Below are 20561 nucleotides of genomic sequence, written 5' to 3' on the forward strand. Positions count from 1 at the left end.
TACAAGTCACTAGGATGTATAATCTGATTGTTCTTATTGAATTTCGATAGTATTACACAAAACTTGACTAAAATAGAGAAAATATCGTCGCATTCGTGTTGGAATAGAATTCCATTCTGCAGAGAGTGTTTTAAGTATGGAACGCCTGCTCCATTATCTCAAAAACAGGATCTTGAGATATATGCCCGATATCATTGTGGTATGTGGTATTGACATTTTTGTCAGATCATTTCTTTTTCCGGAATAACAAAGAATTTTTCATGTAAGTTCCGGTTACCTTAATGCCATAATTTCGAAGATATATAGCTACATTTACATTATCTTCGCCGAAATTGAAATTATGTAGATTTCTATGGCTATGGTTGAATGAACTCATTCCATTTGAATAATCTTTATGTTAGAGGTATGTCCACACTTGAGTAGTAGAAAAATCAGGACATTACATACTCATTCATTCATTGCTGTATCCCGTTGCCGGGAATGAATCTACAATAAGACGAAAAAAGGGAACAAACAAAAAGAAAAAAAAAAAAAAGGTGCGTGCCGAGGTGCGAACAGACTTATAATTTTTCAGGGCTCATTGCGACTGTGTGCTCTCCTGTGACTGTAGAGACCCAACCGTGACCTATATATCCTACCACACTCCGGGCATGGGTAGTCACCAACCAGATCTGGCCGCCGCTGTATCCTTCTCGAGTCTCCATTATAACTGTGTACCAAAGACCTCCACTGTGACCTGTCTAACGCTAGTTGTTCCCAGTTATCATTGGCATTAACTGATTTTAGGGATTGATGTAGTGTATCCTTAAACCGCTTGTACTGGCCTCCTGGTTTCCGGGCTCCCTCAGTGAATTCGCCATATAGAGCTATTTTGGGGAGTCTTGTGTCTTGCATCCTCAGAATGTGGCCGCTCCATCTGAGTCGGGCCCTCGTTACTTGAGTCTCAATTGTTGTACAACTCGCGCGTTGCAAGACTTCTGCATTCGAAACTTTGTGGAACCATCTGATGTGCATTATCTGTCTTAGATGACGTTGTTGCGTTTGTTCGAGTTGTTTAATATGTCGCCTGTAGGGCGTCCAGCTTTCGCTTCCGTAAAGGAGCGTTGGGAGGATCACTGCTTTGTAAACAGCTGTCTTGGTCTTCAGATTGAGGTCGTGATTTTGAAACACTCTATCCTTTAGCTTCCAGAATGCCCGTGATGCCGAATTGATACGGTTGTGTATTTCAGTGTCAGGGTTAGCCCTAGTATTTATGAAGCTTCCCAAGTATTTGAACTGCTCGACCAGAGCCGGAGCGAGGGCGTGGCGAGAGAGGCGGTCGCCACGGGCGCTAGCGATCTGGGGGCGCAAAATAAAAATAATAAAAAAACAGTATTCTCTCCAATTGACTATTTTTCATTTAATATTTGACACAAAACATAATATTATAAAAATATGCCAAACACATTATACATATGTGTGTGAATTAAATTAATGTGAACGTAAACGAACACTATACAGGTGGGATTGTGAATAGCGTCCGTAGTCCACAGCATTGACTGGAGAATAATAATCAAATACTTAATAATAATAAATTATTAAGATATAGTCCACACCATCAGTCTGAAAACAGAATGCGTCGCCACAGCCTTCTAAAGAATGTCTCTATTGACGGATGTGGCGTCGCATAACAACCAACGCGATAACAAAGGCCATGTCGAGATATACATACTTACAAAAAAACTATCGGAGACCGATTGGGGCGCAAAACCATAGCCGATTGGGGGTATTTCCTTCAGAACATAGACAACAGTAGCTCCTTTTATCGCAGACAACGCTCGTGCATTTGTGTTTCTAAGGGTTTTACTTCTTCTTATTATAATATATACTAAGTTATTGAGTGAAAATATAATATGAGCCTGGAAATCATTCGAACTGGAGAGCTTGTAAATTATCACAGATAGAGGTTACAGAAGAGGAAAAGAGAAGAAAAATAAAATAGCCTGGAGGAGAAGCTGATGATGAAACATTTTAATTTTGACTAGAAGAATAAGCTGAAAAAGGACCTCATTCAAGTATTGAACTATATTTCACTGCAACTTGAAGAAAGATTCAGTGTTTTGCTAGAAGTTTCCGAAGACAGCTTCCTCGAGGGAATATTTTTGCAAGGCTTTCTACTTGGCGAACTAAACAAGAAAGCATTGAAGTATAGTCCCGATTCAGATCCATACAAATTTGTGGCCACTCAAAATATTCTTGACTTTATCAGTAACTACAGCTGCCACAGCTACATATTAACGTTCTTGATTGAAATTAGTGGAAACCTATTTAAGGTCTTTAACAGGACAGGAAAGGCTGACTTATTTAGCATAGCAGTCCCATCAATAGAAAAGAAAAAGAATCACGACATCATTGATATTCTTGCAGAAACCAAAGCAAGAAAAGTCAAATTATAGTTCATTTTGAATGCATGTTATTGTTATTTCGTATCCCTTTTATTTTGATTATTTGATTATTCCTTTTATTATTAATTTCTTTAAAATGGGAAAAAATTTTCCGAGCAAAAAAAGCTTGGTATTCGATTATGAAAGATAAATACAAATCAACATAACAAAGAGAATTTCTTAGGGGCGCATTATGAGAATTCGCCACAGGCGCCAGAATCCTAGTTCCGGCTCTGTGCTCGACCTGTTCTAGAGTTTCATTCTCCAGGCTGATATCTGTTGGAAGGCTTTCTGGCGGACTTACCAGGATTTTGGTTTTGTCGATATTGAGTCTAAGGCCTAAAGCTTCGTATATATGTTTATAGGTGTCCAACATTATCTGTAGATCCTCCGAGCTGCTAGCGATAAGTGAACAGTCGTCTGCATATTGAAGTTCAGTGATAAACTTGGTACTGGTTTTTGCTCTAAGGCGCTTCAGGTTAAACAGGCATCCATCAAATCTGAATCTTATCCCAACACCTCTTACAGGCATACTCATGTCAGCAATCATCGACACAGCTATGGCGAAAATATTGAACAGTAAAGGCGCTAATACGCAGCCTTGTTTTATTCCAGAGTTGGTTGAGAAATGGTCGGTTGTAGAACCATTATGCTGTATTCTAGCAGTGTTGTTGGTATGAAGGCTTTCACACACTGCTAAGAATTTTTCGGGTACTCCAAGACGTGCCATGATTTTCCATAGCGCTCTCCGATTCACCGAATCGAATGCCTTACTTAGATCGATGATGTAGGCTGTATAGATCCTTGATTGTTGTTAACGGGCCTTCTCTTGCAGCTGTCGCAGTGTGAAAATTAGGTCCACCGTACCTCGGTTTGGTTGAAAGCCGCACTGGGATTCAGGCAATAGCTTCTCCAAGAGTGGAACCAGACGATTAGCCATAATCTTCGAGAGAATTTTACCGGCCACACTAAGCAACGATATGCCCCTGTAGTTGTTGCAATTCGACGTATATCGCCTTTGTTCTTATAGAGGTTGATAACTAAAGTGTCTCTGAAGTCTTGTGGCACATCTCCCTGTTCCCAGATCTTGCGGAATAGTGTTAGGAGACTATTGACAATGTCTTCATCCAAGGCCTTGAATATCTCCGCTGGAATGCCGTCTAGACCAGGTGACTTATCATTTTTCATATTTTTAATCGCACTTTTGAGATTGAGATTTCGTCATCAAGCGATGTCATCGGACTATACGCGGGGAGCATCGGGGAACATCGCTTTGTGTTTTGCCTCCAGAAGGGGTGCGATATGAGTTTCTTTCTCGGCGAACCAGTCTGGGTATTTTCGGGAGCGTTCTGTGCCCAGTATTTCTTTCGCTGAATTTGAAAGAGATGATTTGAAGCGAAGCCAATGACTCTCAATGTCGTCGTCATAATCCGGTGGTGTTAGGCTATCTTTGACGGCGGCTGTGAAGCTTTCCTTTGTAGATGGGTTTTGTAGTTTGGAGATTTGAAGGCGCTCCCTTAGTAACTTTGGCTTGCGTTGGTATTTGCGGAGCATTGAGATCTTCATTCTCGAGATTACCAGCCTATGATCAGTCCAGCACTCCAGGTCTGCTCTGGGTTTAGTGACCAACACCTCTTTGAGATCTTTTCTTCTCACGATCACATAGTCGAGAGTATGCCAATGCCCTGAGCGCGGGTGGCGCCAGGTCCCCCTTGAATCGGGTCTCGTAATGAAGAAGGTGTTTGTTATACAAAGATTGTGTTCTGCACAAAGAGCCAGCAGACGTTCTCCGTTCGAATTAATGCTATCTGTGCCGTGTTTCCCTATTATTCCCGGCCATAGTTCTGAGTCTTGACATCTGCCCACTCTGGCGTTGAAGTCTCCAAGGAGGATAATTCGTTCCCGTTTTGGGATTTTACTTAATGTACAAACGAGTGATTCGTAGAGAGTGTCCTTTGAGTTGTCAGAGGAGTTCAAAGTTGGTGCGTATACTGCAATGATGTTCACAAACGTGTTGTTTGCTGCAGGAAAGCGTAGAGTCATTAAACGTTCTGAAATGTCAACTGGATTTTCGGTTAGTTTGGAGGTCAGGTCGTTTCTAATGGCAAAGCCTACATCATGTTGTCTGATTTGGCCTTCTGACAAGCCCTTCCAGAAAAAAGTATAAGCATGTTCTACCAAGCTACCTTCGCCCGAGAAGCGTGTCTCGCTTAAGGCAACTATTGCAATGGATGTTCGTTGCAGTTCCTTATCGATTAGGGCAGTACGCCTCTCTGGTCGGTCGGCCTTGGGGTTGTCTAGCAAGGTTCTGACGTTCCATGCTGCAAAAGCTATGTGCTTTTCATTGGCTGTTGTACGATGATTCACTCGCTCAGGCACCCTCCTCCGGAGATCCGAATGGGAGGGTATTTTACCTCCGGATACAAATTTTGTCCTGTTCGACTGATCCATCTTTTTGTAGGAGCTGCGTTAGAAGGTGTTTTAAAGCTGCACTGGTAACGCTGTCAGTGCAACTTTGGTTGCGGTTGCGACTAGATTATCTTGTGGCACAGGTAACCTGAGACGACAAGGTCTGAGACGTAACTTAAGCAACGCAGAGAGCCATTTCCTGCTCAAGCCAATTTTTAGGCTAGGTGATTGTGGGAAACAGAGATATACCGCTCATGTTCGGTCGCCAGAGCCTCGTTCGTAAGAACAGGGTGCACCGCGAGTAGGTGAGGTTGGCATTTGAGAGGAGAGGCTATAAAACGCATCCTTCCCCCTTACATCCCACATACCCCTCACATTACATACATACACTAAAGTTGATTACATCAGAAATAATAGATTCTGATTTTCTACTTCATAATGGATAACACGTACAGTCCGTTACACACCACCAAAATTTTGATATTTACCAGTAAAATCCGATATACGAAACATAATTGACTGATACACAACAAGAATGGTATAAAATGAGTAGACATTTCGTACCTATAAAGTATATACCTATCAGTCTTTTGGAGGATGACTAAAAACTGTAAAAAAATGAAACTGTTGGTATCATGAATATTTAAACATTTTATACGTAAAACGTAAATATCCATATATCCAAACGTAAAGAAAATATCAGTATCCGTATATTTAAACCGAAATTGGTTTTTTCTACTTGCGTTTCGAAAGCATTACTTTCCACATGTATTGAAGTTTGGAAAGTAGTACTTTTCCGCACGGAAATATTAAAGAGTCGCATCAATCATAAAATTTTGGCATGTCTCTATGCCCCAATCATGAAATCCGAAAGCTGCGTCCACATCATGCCGCTGCGGCTTAGCCGATCGGCAAAATCTCATCGGCAAAGCCAATGAGAGAAGACGCATCCACATTAACATACGTGTACACAGTCTAAATTTCGACTGAAGCAGCTCGAGGCCAGCGGTTGGCACATCCTCACCAAAGAGTACCAACAAGAGGTTTCACTTTGCTGATTCACAAGGAAGGATTGAATGCATGGGATTTTAACCTTGAAGTGGGGAGACTCTACGCACCAGCAGTACTGCGCTCAGATTCACTACAGTCAAACGAAAATCTGGGCGACCAATCAGATTGGGACTTGCGAACAGAACGAAAATCTGCTTTCGTTTTCGTCCCTCCACTAAACAAGGGAACATTCAAGGGCATTGAATACTGGATTCTTTATTCTTAGGGCTGAGCGCACAAAAATATAATTTCTTAAGTTGCATCCACATTATGCCGCTGTGTGCCGATCGGCAAGACCACTCGGCAAAGCCGCTGTATGTGGATGCATCGTCGGCATGTGCCAATATGCCGATGTGCGCCGCTGAAAAATCGCTGAACTGTCGGTCTCCATCAAAGAAAGCCAATGGAAATGTAAAGTGAGGATGTGCCAACCACTGGCCTTAGTTGCAATTTACACTGTGTACACGCGTTTTAATGTGGATGCGTCTTCTCAACGAACTTAATAACTGTGCATATCGATACATTTTCGCTAAAATATCGTAAGCCTCAATCACTTGCCTTGGACTTACGATATCTGTAGTACTAAAAACCAACTACATTTTGCCCAGTGAAAACACATTTGATTTGACAATGAGATGGCGCTGAAAACGCTCAAAGCAGTTCAATAACAGTTTTCTGTTTTATAATTGAGGGGCGCGAAATTCGAATTCTATTCCTTGTGAAATTCCTTTGAATTTCAATATCGACTTTATCGAGACCAGAAAACAGACATCCTGAGCGCCGAAACAAAAGTATGGTTTTCTTTTGTGACCAGAATGTTAGTTTCCACTTGAACATTGTTTGGAATCAATTGATATCAATAAAATACGCTGTCGGATGTGCTTTATTTTTATTTGCAATTTATAAAAAATTTACTAATTAATGTGAAATTATGGACATAACGAATAGAGCTTTGACTAGAACCCAAGAGTATATTGTGATCTGCTATACGTCAAATGTGTTTTTTACTGCACATGTTGTAATCAGTAGTGTTTGCAGACCCTTACGCCCTGAAAATTGTATTCGCTTTGGAGCTCTGAAAATAAAAGTCAACGAATGACCGAGTAACATGTTACCACTTTCACTACTTACATTTTTATTTTCCCGAGTAAAGTGAAAAACTCAATTTCGGATAATCCATTTTATATTTGATCCACAGTTCTTCACCATGCAATAATTTTCGAACGATGTTTCAAGGATTTCAAGCTACTTGAACGAGCTAAATGAACAAAAGGTGGTACGATAATCAAAACATTTAAAACCTCGGATCAAAATGCATGGCCATCGGACATCTTACAAAATTTGTTTCTGCAAATGGCCATTGAACTAATATTTTAACCAGTCTTAGGGTATTAGAAACACATTTGAAACACAGATGGCGCTCACATCACCTCAGTCGCTTCGTTTCCCATCTTTCTACTCTTTGAATCTTTGATTCTAATCTAGGTACTCCTTATAGTACTCAATTTCTATGGTTACACCGATATTCGGGTTACTCTGGCAGTCACCAGATATTATGGCGTATCTTTTTTTTACAAGGCGAATGGGGCAAGTTCCGAATATTTCGACATTGCTGGTGTTAGTGTATAGGTGTTACTGGCCACATTCGAATTACAATGGAACCTGAAAGACGAAAAGTAACTCTGCTGTCTCTGGAAACAATGTCATTACTGTCCGGGAACGGGAATAGCGCAACTACTCCGAAGTAGTCGATAATCGCGTAAACATATCGAATATATTTTTTCTTCGAAGACACTAAAGACACCTACTGTAGATGTTTTCTTCGGAGTAACTTGTCAGTTAACTTCTCCCTGAAAAACGTCTAGTGTTAATTGCACCACAGCCTTCTAAATTACTCTAGTCTATAGACAGCTGTGATTGCACACGGTCAATTTTTCAGTTTCGGTATTTATAAAAAATCGACTGGCAACTGACATGAAAAATAATGTGTTGCATATTTTGTGACAAAAAGTTTCTTGAATAAAGTTTCCCATATGTGGGATCTCTTAATGTTTTCGATACGCTTCATCTTGTTAGTACCATCTGCTTAGAAGAACTGAAATGAAATACTTTTTGGATTTTCATGTTATATTTTTATTTATATTAAGACAATTTTTCCTTTGGCACTTTGTTCGGATGAATAATTTCCGCCATTTTTTCAATTCTCTTCAACACAATCAAGCCAACCCCGCTTCTTTACACATTCCATAAAATATTCCTTTTTGTTTTATAAGATTATTGGGAGTATCGATTTCCTTGATCGAGCCCTTATCCAAAACAATTATTCTGTCGTAATCCATTATGGTATTCAGTCGGTGAGCAATGGTCAATACGGTGCAGTTTTTGAATTGGGTTCGAATGGTGTCCTGTATAAAATTATCGGTTTCCAAATCGACAGCAGCGGTAGCCTCATCTAGGATAAGTAGTTTCGTTTTTCTCAATAATGCTCTACTCAAGCATATAAGTTGTCGTTGCCCGATAGAGAAGTTTTCGCCACCTTCCGCTACTTCATAGTAGAGACCATCTGGAGTACCTGCAAAATTGATTTTGATTTTAATGATACCTACGCTCAGAAAAGAAGAACGTTTCTTGAGCGACATAGCGAAAAAACCGTCTACAACGCGTCTTGGCTTGTTTACTATTTACTCGTTCTTTAATAGTTTCCAAAAGACCAAAAGATGGTTTTGAATAGTAGGACAGATTGTCCCCGTACAACGGTGCACGATAAGACTTTGTATCACGAAAATCATGCTCTGGCGTACCTAATTGATATTTATACCCATAATAATTTTTTCCGCCGACCTCTTAATAATAGCACTGTTCAACGTTCACGAAATTAGCTGTTAATGAATAATTTTATTGGTTAATTTCCTATTAATGCGTTATTTTGTCATGGCTAATCGAACATAAAAGTATTCAGGAGCTTCCCAAATAATTATTTTATTTGAATGTCGCATTTATTTTCGTAGTACCTAGCGGGTGAATTGAATAGAGCTGAATTGTGGAGGTTGCAAAAAAATTATGATGGTTAGAGAGTAATCAATATATGTATTATACTACAACTTCCACCAGCTACACACATTCTTTCAGATATTAAAGGGAACGATATCAATGTGATTTACTCAAAATGTCACAACTCGAATATGTTCTCTATGGACTTCTCGAATTGTTCGATCGGCCGCATAAATATCAACATTCCGGTATGAACATAGAAAATTTATAAGGTGTCAAATTTGACTAGGTCTCGATAGAAAATTTTTGGAATCAAGAATTCACATTCAATTCGAAATGTGGTCGACGGAAAAATCTTCTAATCAAGTCGTTTATTAATTGAACGATTAATGATCTCAACCATTAATCGCTTTCATTAATGACCTAGTTGATTAAATAACTATTTCCGATAAGTTTCACTTACTTATATATTTACAAAACTTATGGATTTCGTGCTTTTTTATTTTGTCCTTTCAATCATCCAGACCGTGAGTTATGAAATATATGTAACATAAAATGGCGACGCGCGACGTGTTAAACTTGCCGAAAATGAAACTTTTTCAAGTAATTTTTGATACTGCATCAAAATCAGTAATATGATTGTCCAGATCATTCTGAATTGGAATATAGCTGTCAGCTGCATAAACGATGGTGGATGGTGAACTCGACCAAATTGAAGAAGAAAAATGTCATTTGATACCGCATGAATTTCACTGAACTGACTGTATATATCTCAAAACGAATGAAAACCATTGTCACCTACATGTTCAACGGTGAAAAGATCGTCAATCAGCGTCCTAAACATGCGCTCGTTAAGTGTAACGGATAGTCTTATAATTGATACTGAAAATGAACTATGGTGTTTACCAACATAATCATTTAGCGAAGAATAATTTACATTTAAATTATTTAAAAAAAATTTACAATATTTTCCGATAAAATATCGAACTCCAAGTTTTCAGTATATTATTTTTTCAGGAAATTATTTCATTAAGAACGTTGATAAGGTTTTCATTATTCAGTGCGCTGAATCATTCAAACTGCTTTCTGATACTTAAAATAATACATTAAATAAGTTTCATCTAGTACCCTTTTGAAGGTTTTTGGTTGTAATATTTCCATCGGAAATCGGAAAACCAGATGTGTCTGTGGAACAACTAAGTTGTCACTAAATTGAAAAATATATCATAATTTTTTTCTTCTGAAATTAAAAATAAGTTCATGATTTTTTAAAGATAGAATAAAACGATATAAAACAATGTAGGAGGAGCAATTTTCCTACATTACTATAACTATGCCGTATTTCAATTAGGAAGATCCAATTCCGGAAAATTAGAGTTGTCCTGGGGGATCAGGTAATGTGAAATATCTCGCGAAATAACTCGAGTTGCCGCATATTGAGATGAAAAATTAAACTGTATTGTTTGATGAATGTAAGAAAAATTTTTTTTAACAATAATTGATGTCTGTTTAAAATACACGAATCCCGATTTTCGTTTCGTGGTATTGAGGATTGGGGCCACAAGTACGCCATGAGAAACAAGCCGACCACAGACTCCATTATTTTTCAACCATATCAATATCTGTAGAGTACAAACTCAACTATTTTACCTGCTATAAATTCTTTCAGTTGGGCGTGCTCCAAAGTAGACCAGATTTCTTTGTCCGTGTATTTATCGTAAGGATCCAAATTCATTCTCAATGATCCGGAAAATAGAACGGCATCTTGAGGAATCACAGTTATCTTCGATCTCAAGCTGTGGAGTCCTAGCTTGGAAATGTCAATATCATCGATGAGTATCTTTCCACCAGCAGATTCGATTATTCTGAAAAAATGAAGTAAAAACTTTCTTTGAAGCGATATATGTGGCGCAGGCCTGTAAAGTTGCGTCTGACGTCGGTTAACTGTTAACTCTATCTATTTATCAATATTGATAACACGCGTTCTATTCTATGTTTCCCACATGTGAATCCACATCGCTGGCAGGAACTGACTAACACGCATGCGCGAATAAGAAATCCTTAAAGCACATTTATGACAAACGTACGGTAAATACCTGATCGTCTGGAAGCTGCCACCGTCATTAAAATAATTTTCGACTGTTATCAGACGCCTGATGATCAAATGTAAAGCTACTTTCACAATCAATTCGCGGGTCGAAGTGTACTTCGGCACGGAAGGTTAGCAGATGGCGTGCTCCGTAACCATTCATAATAAAATTCAAGACTAGCATGGAATTGGAAATTGACAAAATTTCTTGCAAGCTTCGGCAAGGAATTTTGTGCCGGCTATTGATGATGCTAATGCTTATGTTTTGATCAGTTACATGTTTAATTCATTTGAGTATTTTGTCCGAAGTTTATTGCGAATGGTAATTTTCGTGCCAACTTTTGCGCCGAAGTGCACTTCGACCCGCGAATTGATTGTGAATGCAGCTTTAGGGAACCTGATGGCCCTCTTCCAGAAGTTTATTTCCTTGAGTCTCTGGTGAAATTTCCGACATCGAGATCAGTGAGAAAGTTGTCCGTGGGTAATTACTGCAGCTCAGGGATACAGTTCCTGGTCTGGATGGCCTTTCTTCCAAACTTTTCCGTTGCGCTCATTCCCTTGCTTTGCTCCTATATAACATATTTTCCTGTTCCCTCAAAAATTCTACCCTCCCTAAAGACTGGCTTACTGTATCCATAACACCAGTTTTCATAAAAGGGGACAAACTATAACCTAACAACTCTAGGCCCATAAGTGTACTATCAACGGCTTAGTCCTGGAAAGAATCGTGTCCGGTCCGATCATATTAACCAGTTTGCTTTGGCTAATGGCGTTATTCCTAATGAACAACAAGGATTCTTGTCTGGTCGCTCCACATTAACCAACCTCATTTTATGCAACAATGAGTGGACTTAAGCCTGGGACCAGGGGGTGCCTGTGGATGTACTTTATCTTGATTTCTCCAGGGCCTTTGATGAGGTCCCCCACCGTCGACTGCTTGCTAAGCTTTCACATCTTGGATTAAGGCAATCTCTCTCTCTCTCTTTCTCTCTCTCTCTCTCTCTCTCTCTCTCCGTACAAGATGTGTTTTGACATCTGGTGTCCCTCAGGGTTCCGTTCTTGGCCCTATTTTATTTTTATTATTCACTTCCAATCTCCCCAGATTGCACCAATCTTCTAACTATGTTTACAGATGATACTAAAATTTAAAACTTTCCTCTGTGCGACAACTGGTTACCGCTCTTGAATGTGGATAAGTGCTGTGTGCTTCATATCGACAGAAATATCCCGAGAAGGGAATACAGCATCAGTGGTATAACACTAGGGTGTGACTATTACCGAAGATCTACGTTGGTCAAATCATATTTCCACTATTTCTGCTAGAGCCAGACAGATGACTTATGCCATCCAGAAGTCATTTTGTGGAAGCGACGTTGACACCCTGAAACTTCTTTACACCAGATACATTAGACACACTTCAGAGTATGCTTTCCCGGTTTGGTGGCCTTCCACACGTGCCGATGAACAACGTCTTGAGTCAGTGCAGCGTTGGATCTGGTTGGATTACTCGAATACCATTCGGAATAATTCGTCCTTCCTACGAGGACAAGCTCAATATTTTATTTTCCGATTATCAGCCTTTCTCCCTCGACGAGAGAGGGGTGATCTGATATTTTTGTTCCGAGCGCTCCGTCGGACTTCGGAGATCGTATTCGTGGACTACGCTGAATATCAACCAGTTTAAATTGCTGAAGGAGAAGTTTGGAACCCCTCAACGTAACAGTTTTCTAACAAAGAGTAACGTGATAGATGCTATAATACTGTCAACGGATTTAAGAATGGACTGGATCTTTTTGGAGCAAGATCTACTTCTACTTTTGCGTGAACTTTTTTTTGTAAATTTCTGTTTGAGTTTATTGAAAATTTCCTCTACTCAGTCAACTCTTATACTTTTGTTAATATAATAATAATAACTGTTCTTTATTGGCCATCGACCGAAGTCCTTCAGCCTAGTGAATTACAAAAATACAAAAAAAAAAAAAAAAATTCATTCTATTTCAGTTTCTTCACTGCAGCTCAGATAGTCTGTCCATCACACTTCGAGTTGGAAATTTTCGGTGTCGGTTAGTTACCGGGGGGTCCTTGTGGAACATGATTTCAACATCCTCTATTTCTTTCAATCTTTGTGCAAATCTTCTATTCAGTTTCTCTAGTCTCTCCTTGATTGGCTGTATGTTGGCTTTTTCATATAATAGTTCATTTGATGGGTTGTGGAGTTTATTAAGTGGGTGTCTCAGTCGAGTTATAATTCTTAGTGCTGATCTTTCTCCTACTTCTATATTTCTCATTACCGAGTCCGCAACGTTTGTATATAGTGGATGTCCATATTCTAAAATTGGTCTACAGATGGTTTTGTAGATTTTGATGGAATTTTCCAAACTCATTCCTTGGTCGTTATATGTGAGGCATCTGAAATGTTTAGCTCTTGCTATTGTGTTTTTTTTGGCTATGTTGGAATTCAATTTCATATTGGCCTTGTTGTCTACTTGTATGCCTAGGTATTTTATTGATGGAGATGGTGATATGATGTTGTTTTCAATCTGGATTGTTGGTGAATTTGGACGTATCTTATGATTGAATATTATCAGTTTTGATTTGCTTGGATTAGGTTGAAGTCGCCATTTGTGAAACCAGGAAACTAGACTGTTTGTGTAGAGTTGTAGGCCTTTCAGGCATTTTTGTTCTGTTTTTTCGTGTGAAATAACTATTGTGTCGTCAGCATACTGTAGAAGGTATTGTGATTGGCTGGGTGCATTATATATATCGCTGCAGTATATGTTATAGAGGAACGGGGACAGTGGTGAACCCTGTGGTGTGCCCTGCTCTGGGGAGAACCAGGAAGAGGTCGTCTCATTTATCTTAACTGTCAGTTTTCTTTCTTCCAAGAATTCCTTGATTATTTTTATGAGATAGTGAGGAGTGTCGAGTTGGTGTAATTTAAACAGTAGTCCTCTGTGCCAAATGCTGTCAAATGCTTTGTTGATGTCTAGGCAAATCGCAGCTGTTTTCTTTCGATTTAGTTGAGCATTTTGTGTGTTAGATATAAATATGGTAATTGGCAGAGTAGTTGATTTTTTGGTCCGAAATCCAAATTGGTGTTTAGGTATGACATTTTCCAGTTGTTCCTCAAGTCTACTTTTTATGATCTTCTCCAGCAGTTTACCCAGCACAGGGAGCAGTGTTATTGGCCTATAGTTTTGTACCTTTTGATGATCCGTGTTATGTTTCGGTATGGTTATTATAGTGCCTACTTTCCAAATATTAGGGAATAATCCAGTATTTAAGCAGTGTTCATATATTTTGATTATTTCGTTATGTACTTCTTTTTGTAGCATTTTCAGAACGCTCCATGGAATATTGTCAGCTCCTGGAGCACTGTTCTTGCTCTTATGTAAAATGTCATAGTAGACTTCCTCCTCAATTTTAATGTTTTGATTTCTTGTTGATGTTTGTGGATTATTGAAATATTTGTTGTACCAGTCGTTAATATCTTTTTCATGATGTTTGTCAAACTTGAGGTTTTTATCATATTGAAATGAGCTGTTGAAATGCCTGGAGAATATTTCTGCTTTTTCTTTATCTGTGTCATATATTTTGCCTGCCTCATTTAAGGTTGGTACACTATGGTATGTTTTGTATTTGGAAAGCCTGTTTACATGTTGATAGAATGTTCGTCCCTTTGTCTTATTTATTTCATTGCACGCGCTTATCCATGTATGTTGTCTGTATTGCTTGATCATGTTGTGAATGCTCTTGTTAATTTCATTTATGTTTCTTTTGAAATCGGGATTTGGCTGTTGCTGGTATTCTCTGTACATTTTTCTTTTTGTCTTGATGAGCTTTATGATATAGGGGGGGAGTTCATGAAGAGATGGATTATGTCTAGCAACGGGGGTGTGTTTTCTTATGTTGTCTGATAAATATTTGTTGAATTCTGTGATGTAGTCTTCGTTAATTTCTCTTCCCTCATTTTGTTTTATGAAGTTCATTATTTCTCGATTGACTTCTTTCATATTACATTGCCTAAAGTTATATGTTGTTTTCTTGGGTATATCTTCTGTTATTTCCAACATATCAAAGGTGATTACCATTGCTAGGTGGTTGGATCCCAGGTCTGGAACAAGCTCAACATTCTTTACATTGCTTCTCAGGTTAGAAGTGTATAATATTAGGTCCGGAGTACTGTCTGGATTGTTGCCCATAATAAATGTTGGATTTGTCAGGTGTTTAGTGAATATCCCGTTCTGCAAAAATTTGCTTAGCTGTTTATTTTCACTTCTGTTAACGTTAAAGTCTCCTATGATTATAGCGTATTTGTATAGTGCTGCCTTGGTGAATATTGTTTCTTCAATAGCGGAGTGTGGATGTATGTACACCAAAAATACATGCAGCTTCTCATTTTTGAATGGTATAGTGAAGTGGAGACATTCATTCCAATGTTTCTTCAGCACTGGTGGGTTTTCCTTTCCTATTTTCATGGTTGGGTGGCCTTGCACAATACTTCCTCCTCTTTTGTTTATTGTTTTGTTTCCTATTTTTTTGATGGTTTTCCAATCCCTGTATGTCACTTTATCATCCTCTTCAATTTTTGCCTCCACAAACATAGCACATTTGATGTCATTATTTTCAATGAAGTTATTTATAATTTGTTTTTTCGGAACATAGCTGTTAATGTTGTTGTAAAGAATTTTCACTTCAGAATTGAATTTGAATGCTGTTATGGGTTGGCTCTGTTGGTGACGGATCTTCTGGGTTCTCCATGTCAAACATCAAAATATACACTCTACTCCCTGAAAAAACGGCGACAGTGTCTATTTTATATTGGTTGATGAATCTTCTTTTTAATTTGTTGATTAGTTCTTCCCTATTGGTATTTTTAGGTTTGTTTAACTTCCTTATATATGTATTAACTATATCATCATGAATAGTAATTGTGCCGTGAATTCTGCTCTGTTTCTTGTTTAGTTCTTCTATGTTTCCTGATTTTTTGTTGAGTGGTTTGATTGAGACGTTAGGTATTCCCTCTAACGGTTTTCTGGGGTGTTTTGGGCACTTAGGGGACCATGATTGGTGATCTTCTGAGCCACATGACTTGCATTTGGGAGGGAGGGTTGTTTTGCATTGAGATTCTCTGTGTGGGCCCTGACATTTAGTACACACAAGAGGACTTATGCAGTTCTCGGTTGTGTGATCAAACAATAAACATCTGCTGCACGGCATTGGTGTGGGTTCAGGTGGGTTACTAGGGTAGACAAGGTAGTGTCTGTTTTTATAAAACATCCCCTCATTTAACAGTTTTTCAAATGTTGCTTCCTCTCCAGTTATTATTCTTATATGCCCTGTTTGTGTATTTGTTGCTCTTGATGTTATTCTCTTACAGTATCTGTGTTTTAGATTGAGATTGTTTAGGTGTTGGCTTATGTCTTTTTCATCAATAGATTTTTCTACGGCAGTTATAACTACTGAGAAAGTTTTTTGTGGTTCTTTTCTTTCCTTTGTTCTTTCGTATGGTCTTGTTTCGTTATATTTAATTATTATCTTGTCGATTTTCATTTCTTCTAGGGCAGCTTCGAGTTTTTCTTTATTACCATTTGATTTTAGCAGATAGCCCAGTTTGGTTTTCAGAATAATGTCTGTTGATTGCGGAAATTTTTTATTCCATTCTTCAGCCATTCGAATTCTGTCTTTTATAATGGACTCGTCGACTGTTAGATAGAAAAGAAATTCGTATTCAGCATTTCGAATTTCATTCATTCGTGTGGAAAGCGAGTTGAAGTTTTTGTCAATTTTCCGTGAGTGAGTCATTCTTTGTTGATTATTTGTGTTTATATTTTGTCGCATTGGCATATCCTGTTGTGTTATCTGATTTCTTCTGTTGTCCAGATGCGTTCGATAGTCGCACCGTATTATCGATTGTGGAATTTCTTTATCGCATGAAGGTACTTTTTTGTTGGGTCCAAGTTGCGTGGGAGAGGTTGGATCTCTTATCCTCTTTTTTCTCTGTCGGATTTTTTTCCATTCACCATTTTCTTCTATTTCCATCACAGTGAATTCTCCATCACTTGAAGAATTCATAATGAATTCAGGAGATCAATATAAGTTTATTTAAAAACAACGGAATCGCAGGTTTATCGACCGAACGCGACAGATGCACATTCGAGGATCTTTTGTTAATAATGATAATAATAATAATAAATCAAAGCTTTTGTATTCTGGTCTACAATCATTAACTCACCTGAACAGGCAAAGGGTGAGACTAGATTTTCCAGCGCCTGTACGACCTACTATTCCAATCCTTTCGCCACCTTTGATTTCCACATTTATCTTATCCAGAACCAAATCTAAACCTGGTCTATATCGTACTGAATAATCTTTGAAAGTTATTGATCCTTTTTCTGGCCAGTTGGTTTCTGGTTCCGTTTCTGTTATACTCCATGGGGCTTCTTGAGGTAGTTCTGAATAATCTTTGATTCTTTCTATTGCGATGATGTTTGTTTCGATATCACAAATCATGCGCACGAGCCAATTCAGCGTTTGAGTTATCTGGAAAGAACTCAAAAATTATGAATTAAGTACATTATTTACAATGGAATGAGTTATTTAACTACTACAAGTAATTCGGAATTCCAATAGCATCCTAAGGTGTGTGATGTTAAAGGTACTGAGCTATATTGTAATGCGAACGAAAATATATACCTACAGGGTGCGTCATTTAACTTGAGACAGTAAATTGTCTCAAAAAAAAACGATGTTCTATGGAAAAAAGTTTCGAATGAAAATTCTTAGGTACCAAGGAAGACAGAAAATGATCTTGTTATTCTAAGGTCAACTTGATTTTTTCGAATGGAAAAGTGTATTTTTTAGTGAATATTCCTATTCTTTATAAAAAAGTAGTAGCTTCTTCTGTTAGAAACTTTTCCTGTGGAGGTTAAAGGACTCTGATGTAGTACATTACAAACATATTTTAAAATCGAAATCCGATGAAAAAAAGTTTCGAACAAAAGTTACTACTTTCCATTTGAGAAAATCAAGTTGACCTTGAATAAACTTTGAAGTCAAGGTCGAGATTAAAACAAAATATGTTCGCTTCTTTTCCCCCTTTATACCTAGAAACTTTTATTTGAAACTCTCAAGTTGAATGCCGCACCCTATATAGGGGGACTAAAAAGTAACGCACAAAATCTTGGTTACCTATATTTATTATTTGGTTGAAAAATACGAAAAAAGTTTTTTTTTAAAACACTGGCAATAAGGCAGTATCAACTTCACTTGCGGTAATGTAAAATGTTCATCAAGCGCTAGCTGTCCGGTTAGGTAAGGCGGTCGTTCGGTTTACATACGTTCGGATAATTGACGTTTTAATGTATATAAGAATTACCTGTAAAGCATAGCTGACTGATAAACCAACAATTCCACTACTGAGACTATCCTTTCCGATGACGCAGAAAAGAGCAGAGAACAGGATAATGAAATTCGCTATAGTTTCCAACCTCACAGCTAACCATCTATTAGCGACCAAGCCGTAGTAATAAAGAGCTTGATTCTTGTCCAATTTTTTGTCCGATTCATCTATGAATCTCCCTTGCTGAACGAATGCTCTTATTGTAGAAGTTCCAGTGAGAGTTTCACTGAAGAAAGAAAAGATCGGCGAGCGGGAGATGGACTCCATTCTTTTCAGTTGCCTACATGTTGCTTGATAGATTCTTTGGATGAAAAAGAAAACTGTAGCTGTCAGTACAATTATGATGAGAAAAATGGGAAAGTTGTAGCTAATAACGAATAAAGTTCCAGCCAGCTGAAATGATAAATTCTCAAATTAGATTTATATATCTAGTAAAAAGTGACATAAAAAAAACAGAGCATCCTGTATTGATGAATTTATAACTTATTTTAATATTCAACCCTTCCTTCCTAATGTAAGGAAGGGTTAAATATGCAGTATTGCACCAAAACTTTTTCAACGCCTTCTCAGTATCGAGAAATATATTCTCAGAGGATATATTATAAAAGCAAAGGTTAAGGTGATGGGCGTTAACGCCGTAAACCATAGACTAATAATAAAAGGTCTTTTACATATTATAAGGCTACGGCGTAAACCTATCCTGGAACCTGCTTACTGACAATTGAAATATGGGAATAGAAAAATAATATTTACCACAAAGAAGGTAGTCACACCCTGATACACAGACACCGGAAGGGTATTATCCATACAATTGAGATCGTTGGAGAATCTATTTAGAATCCTTCCTGAAGGTGTTGTATCAAAAAATGACTGTAGGGCGTGGAGACAGGACTTGAGCAACATCTGATGAGCTTTTATAGATGACAGGTAAAACCCCTGAGCAAATGTAAAGGATAATAAAAAACTGGAGATACCTTAAAAAAATGACAATATGTGTCAAAATTGCGATATCTGAAAATAAACAGGTTACGCACCTTGTCCTAGTCCAAGAAGTCCATAAATTCCCATATATTCATTTCTTACAGAAGATTTTTCTGCTGTATCATCATTCGACCATTTCGAGAGCCAGAAACTGGAGGATACGCCGAACGTCTGATAGATTAAATTAAACAATAGGATACAGGAGCACAGTAGAGGACCTATAGAAATGATGTAATTCTTGTAAACTTGAAAGCTCACTCTTCCCATTTCCATCATTTCAGTTTCAGTTAATTGTCCTAAGTTATGTAGGGTGCTGAGTCGCTCTCTGAAGCTGCTGTTACGGCTGATTGATATTTCCTTTTCTGATAGCCCATCTAGAGAGCCAGTTCCATTTCTAACATCATATTGTATTTTTTCTATGGCATTGTCAGGTGATACCTCAAAATCTTTATCCGCCGCCTTGATCAATTCTGAAATAAAAAGGACCAAATTGAAGAAACTATGACTATAGATTGTTCATGGCATGCTATCTGAACGCCATTTGAAAAACTGCCACTACACGTGGACGAGAACCAGAAAAATTCTTAGCAGTGTGCAAGAGCCTCCATACCAACAACACCGCTAGAATATAGCAAATGGCTCTACAACCGACCATTTATTAACGAACTCTGGAAAAAAAACAAGGATGTGTGCTAGCGCCTTTACTGTTCAATATTTTCGCCATAGCTGTCTCGATAATTGCTTACATGAGTATGCCTGTAAGAGGTGTTGGAATAAGATTCAGATTTGATGGAGGCCTATTTAACCTGAACCTCCTCAGAGCAAAAACGCGTACAAAGTTTATGATGGAACTTCAATATGAAGACGACTGCGCACTTATCGCTATCAGCTCAGAGGATCTACAGATAATGTTGGACACCTATAAAAATATATACGAAGCTTTTGGCCTTGGACTCAATATCGAAAAAACGAAAATCCGGGTCCGTCAGAAAGCCTTCAAACACATATCAGCCTAGGAATGAAACTCTAGAACAGGTCGAGCAGTTGAAATACTTGGGAAGCTTCATAAATACTAAGGCCAACCTAGCCACGGAAATACACAACTGTATTCGGTATCACGGGCATACTGGAAGCTGAAGGACAAAGTGTTTCAAAATCATGACCTCAATCTGAAGATTAAGACAGCTGTTTACAAAGCAGCTTCTTTACGGAAGCG

General features: G+C 38.2%; 1 protein-coding gene across 2 annotated transcripts in view; it reads right to left on the reverse strand.

Moving 5' to 3' along the window:
* Positions 1 to 7991: 7991 nt before the first annotated feature.
* Positions 7992 to 20561, reverse strand: part of LOC123312927 (multidrug resistance-associated protein 1-like) — a 38897-nt gene continuing 26327 nt past the window's right edge. For both annotated transcript variants that reach the window (XM_044897516.1, XM_044897517.1), the window contains 6 exons: positions 19399 to 19815; positions 19118 to 19338; positions 18341 to 18757; positions 17198 to 17505; positions 10524 to 10738; positions 7992 to 8454 (listed from right to left, as the gene is read on the reverse strand). In XM_044897516.1, coding sequence (XP_044753451.1) covers positions 8099 to 8454; positions 10524 to 10738; positions 17198 to 17505; positions 18341 to 18757; positions 19118 to 19338; positions 19399 to 19815 — 1934 coding nt within the window. In that variant the 3' untranslated portion in view covers positions 7992 to 8098. The remainder of the gene's footprint in view (positions 8455 to 10523; positions 10739 to 17197; positions 17506 to 18340; positions 18758 to 19117; positions 19339 to 19398; positions 19816 to 20561) is intronic.

The sequence above is a fragment of the Coccinella septempunctata genome, chromosome 5, assembly GCF_907165205.1.
Source record: "Coccinella septempunctata chromosome 5, icCocSept1.1, whole genome shotgun sequence".
NCBI classification, from domain to species: domain Eukaryota; kingdom Metazoa; phylum Arthropoda; class Insecta; order Coleoptera; family Coccinellidae; genus Coccinella; species Coccinella septempunctata.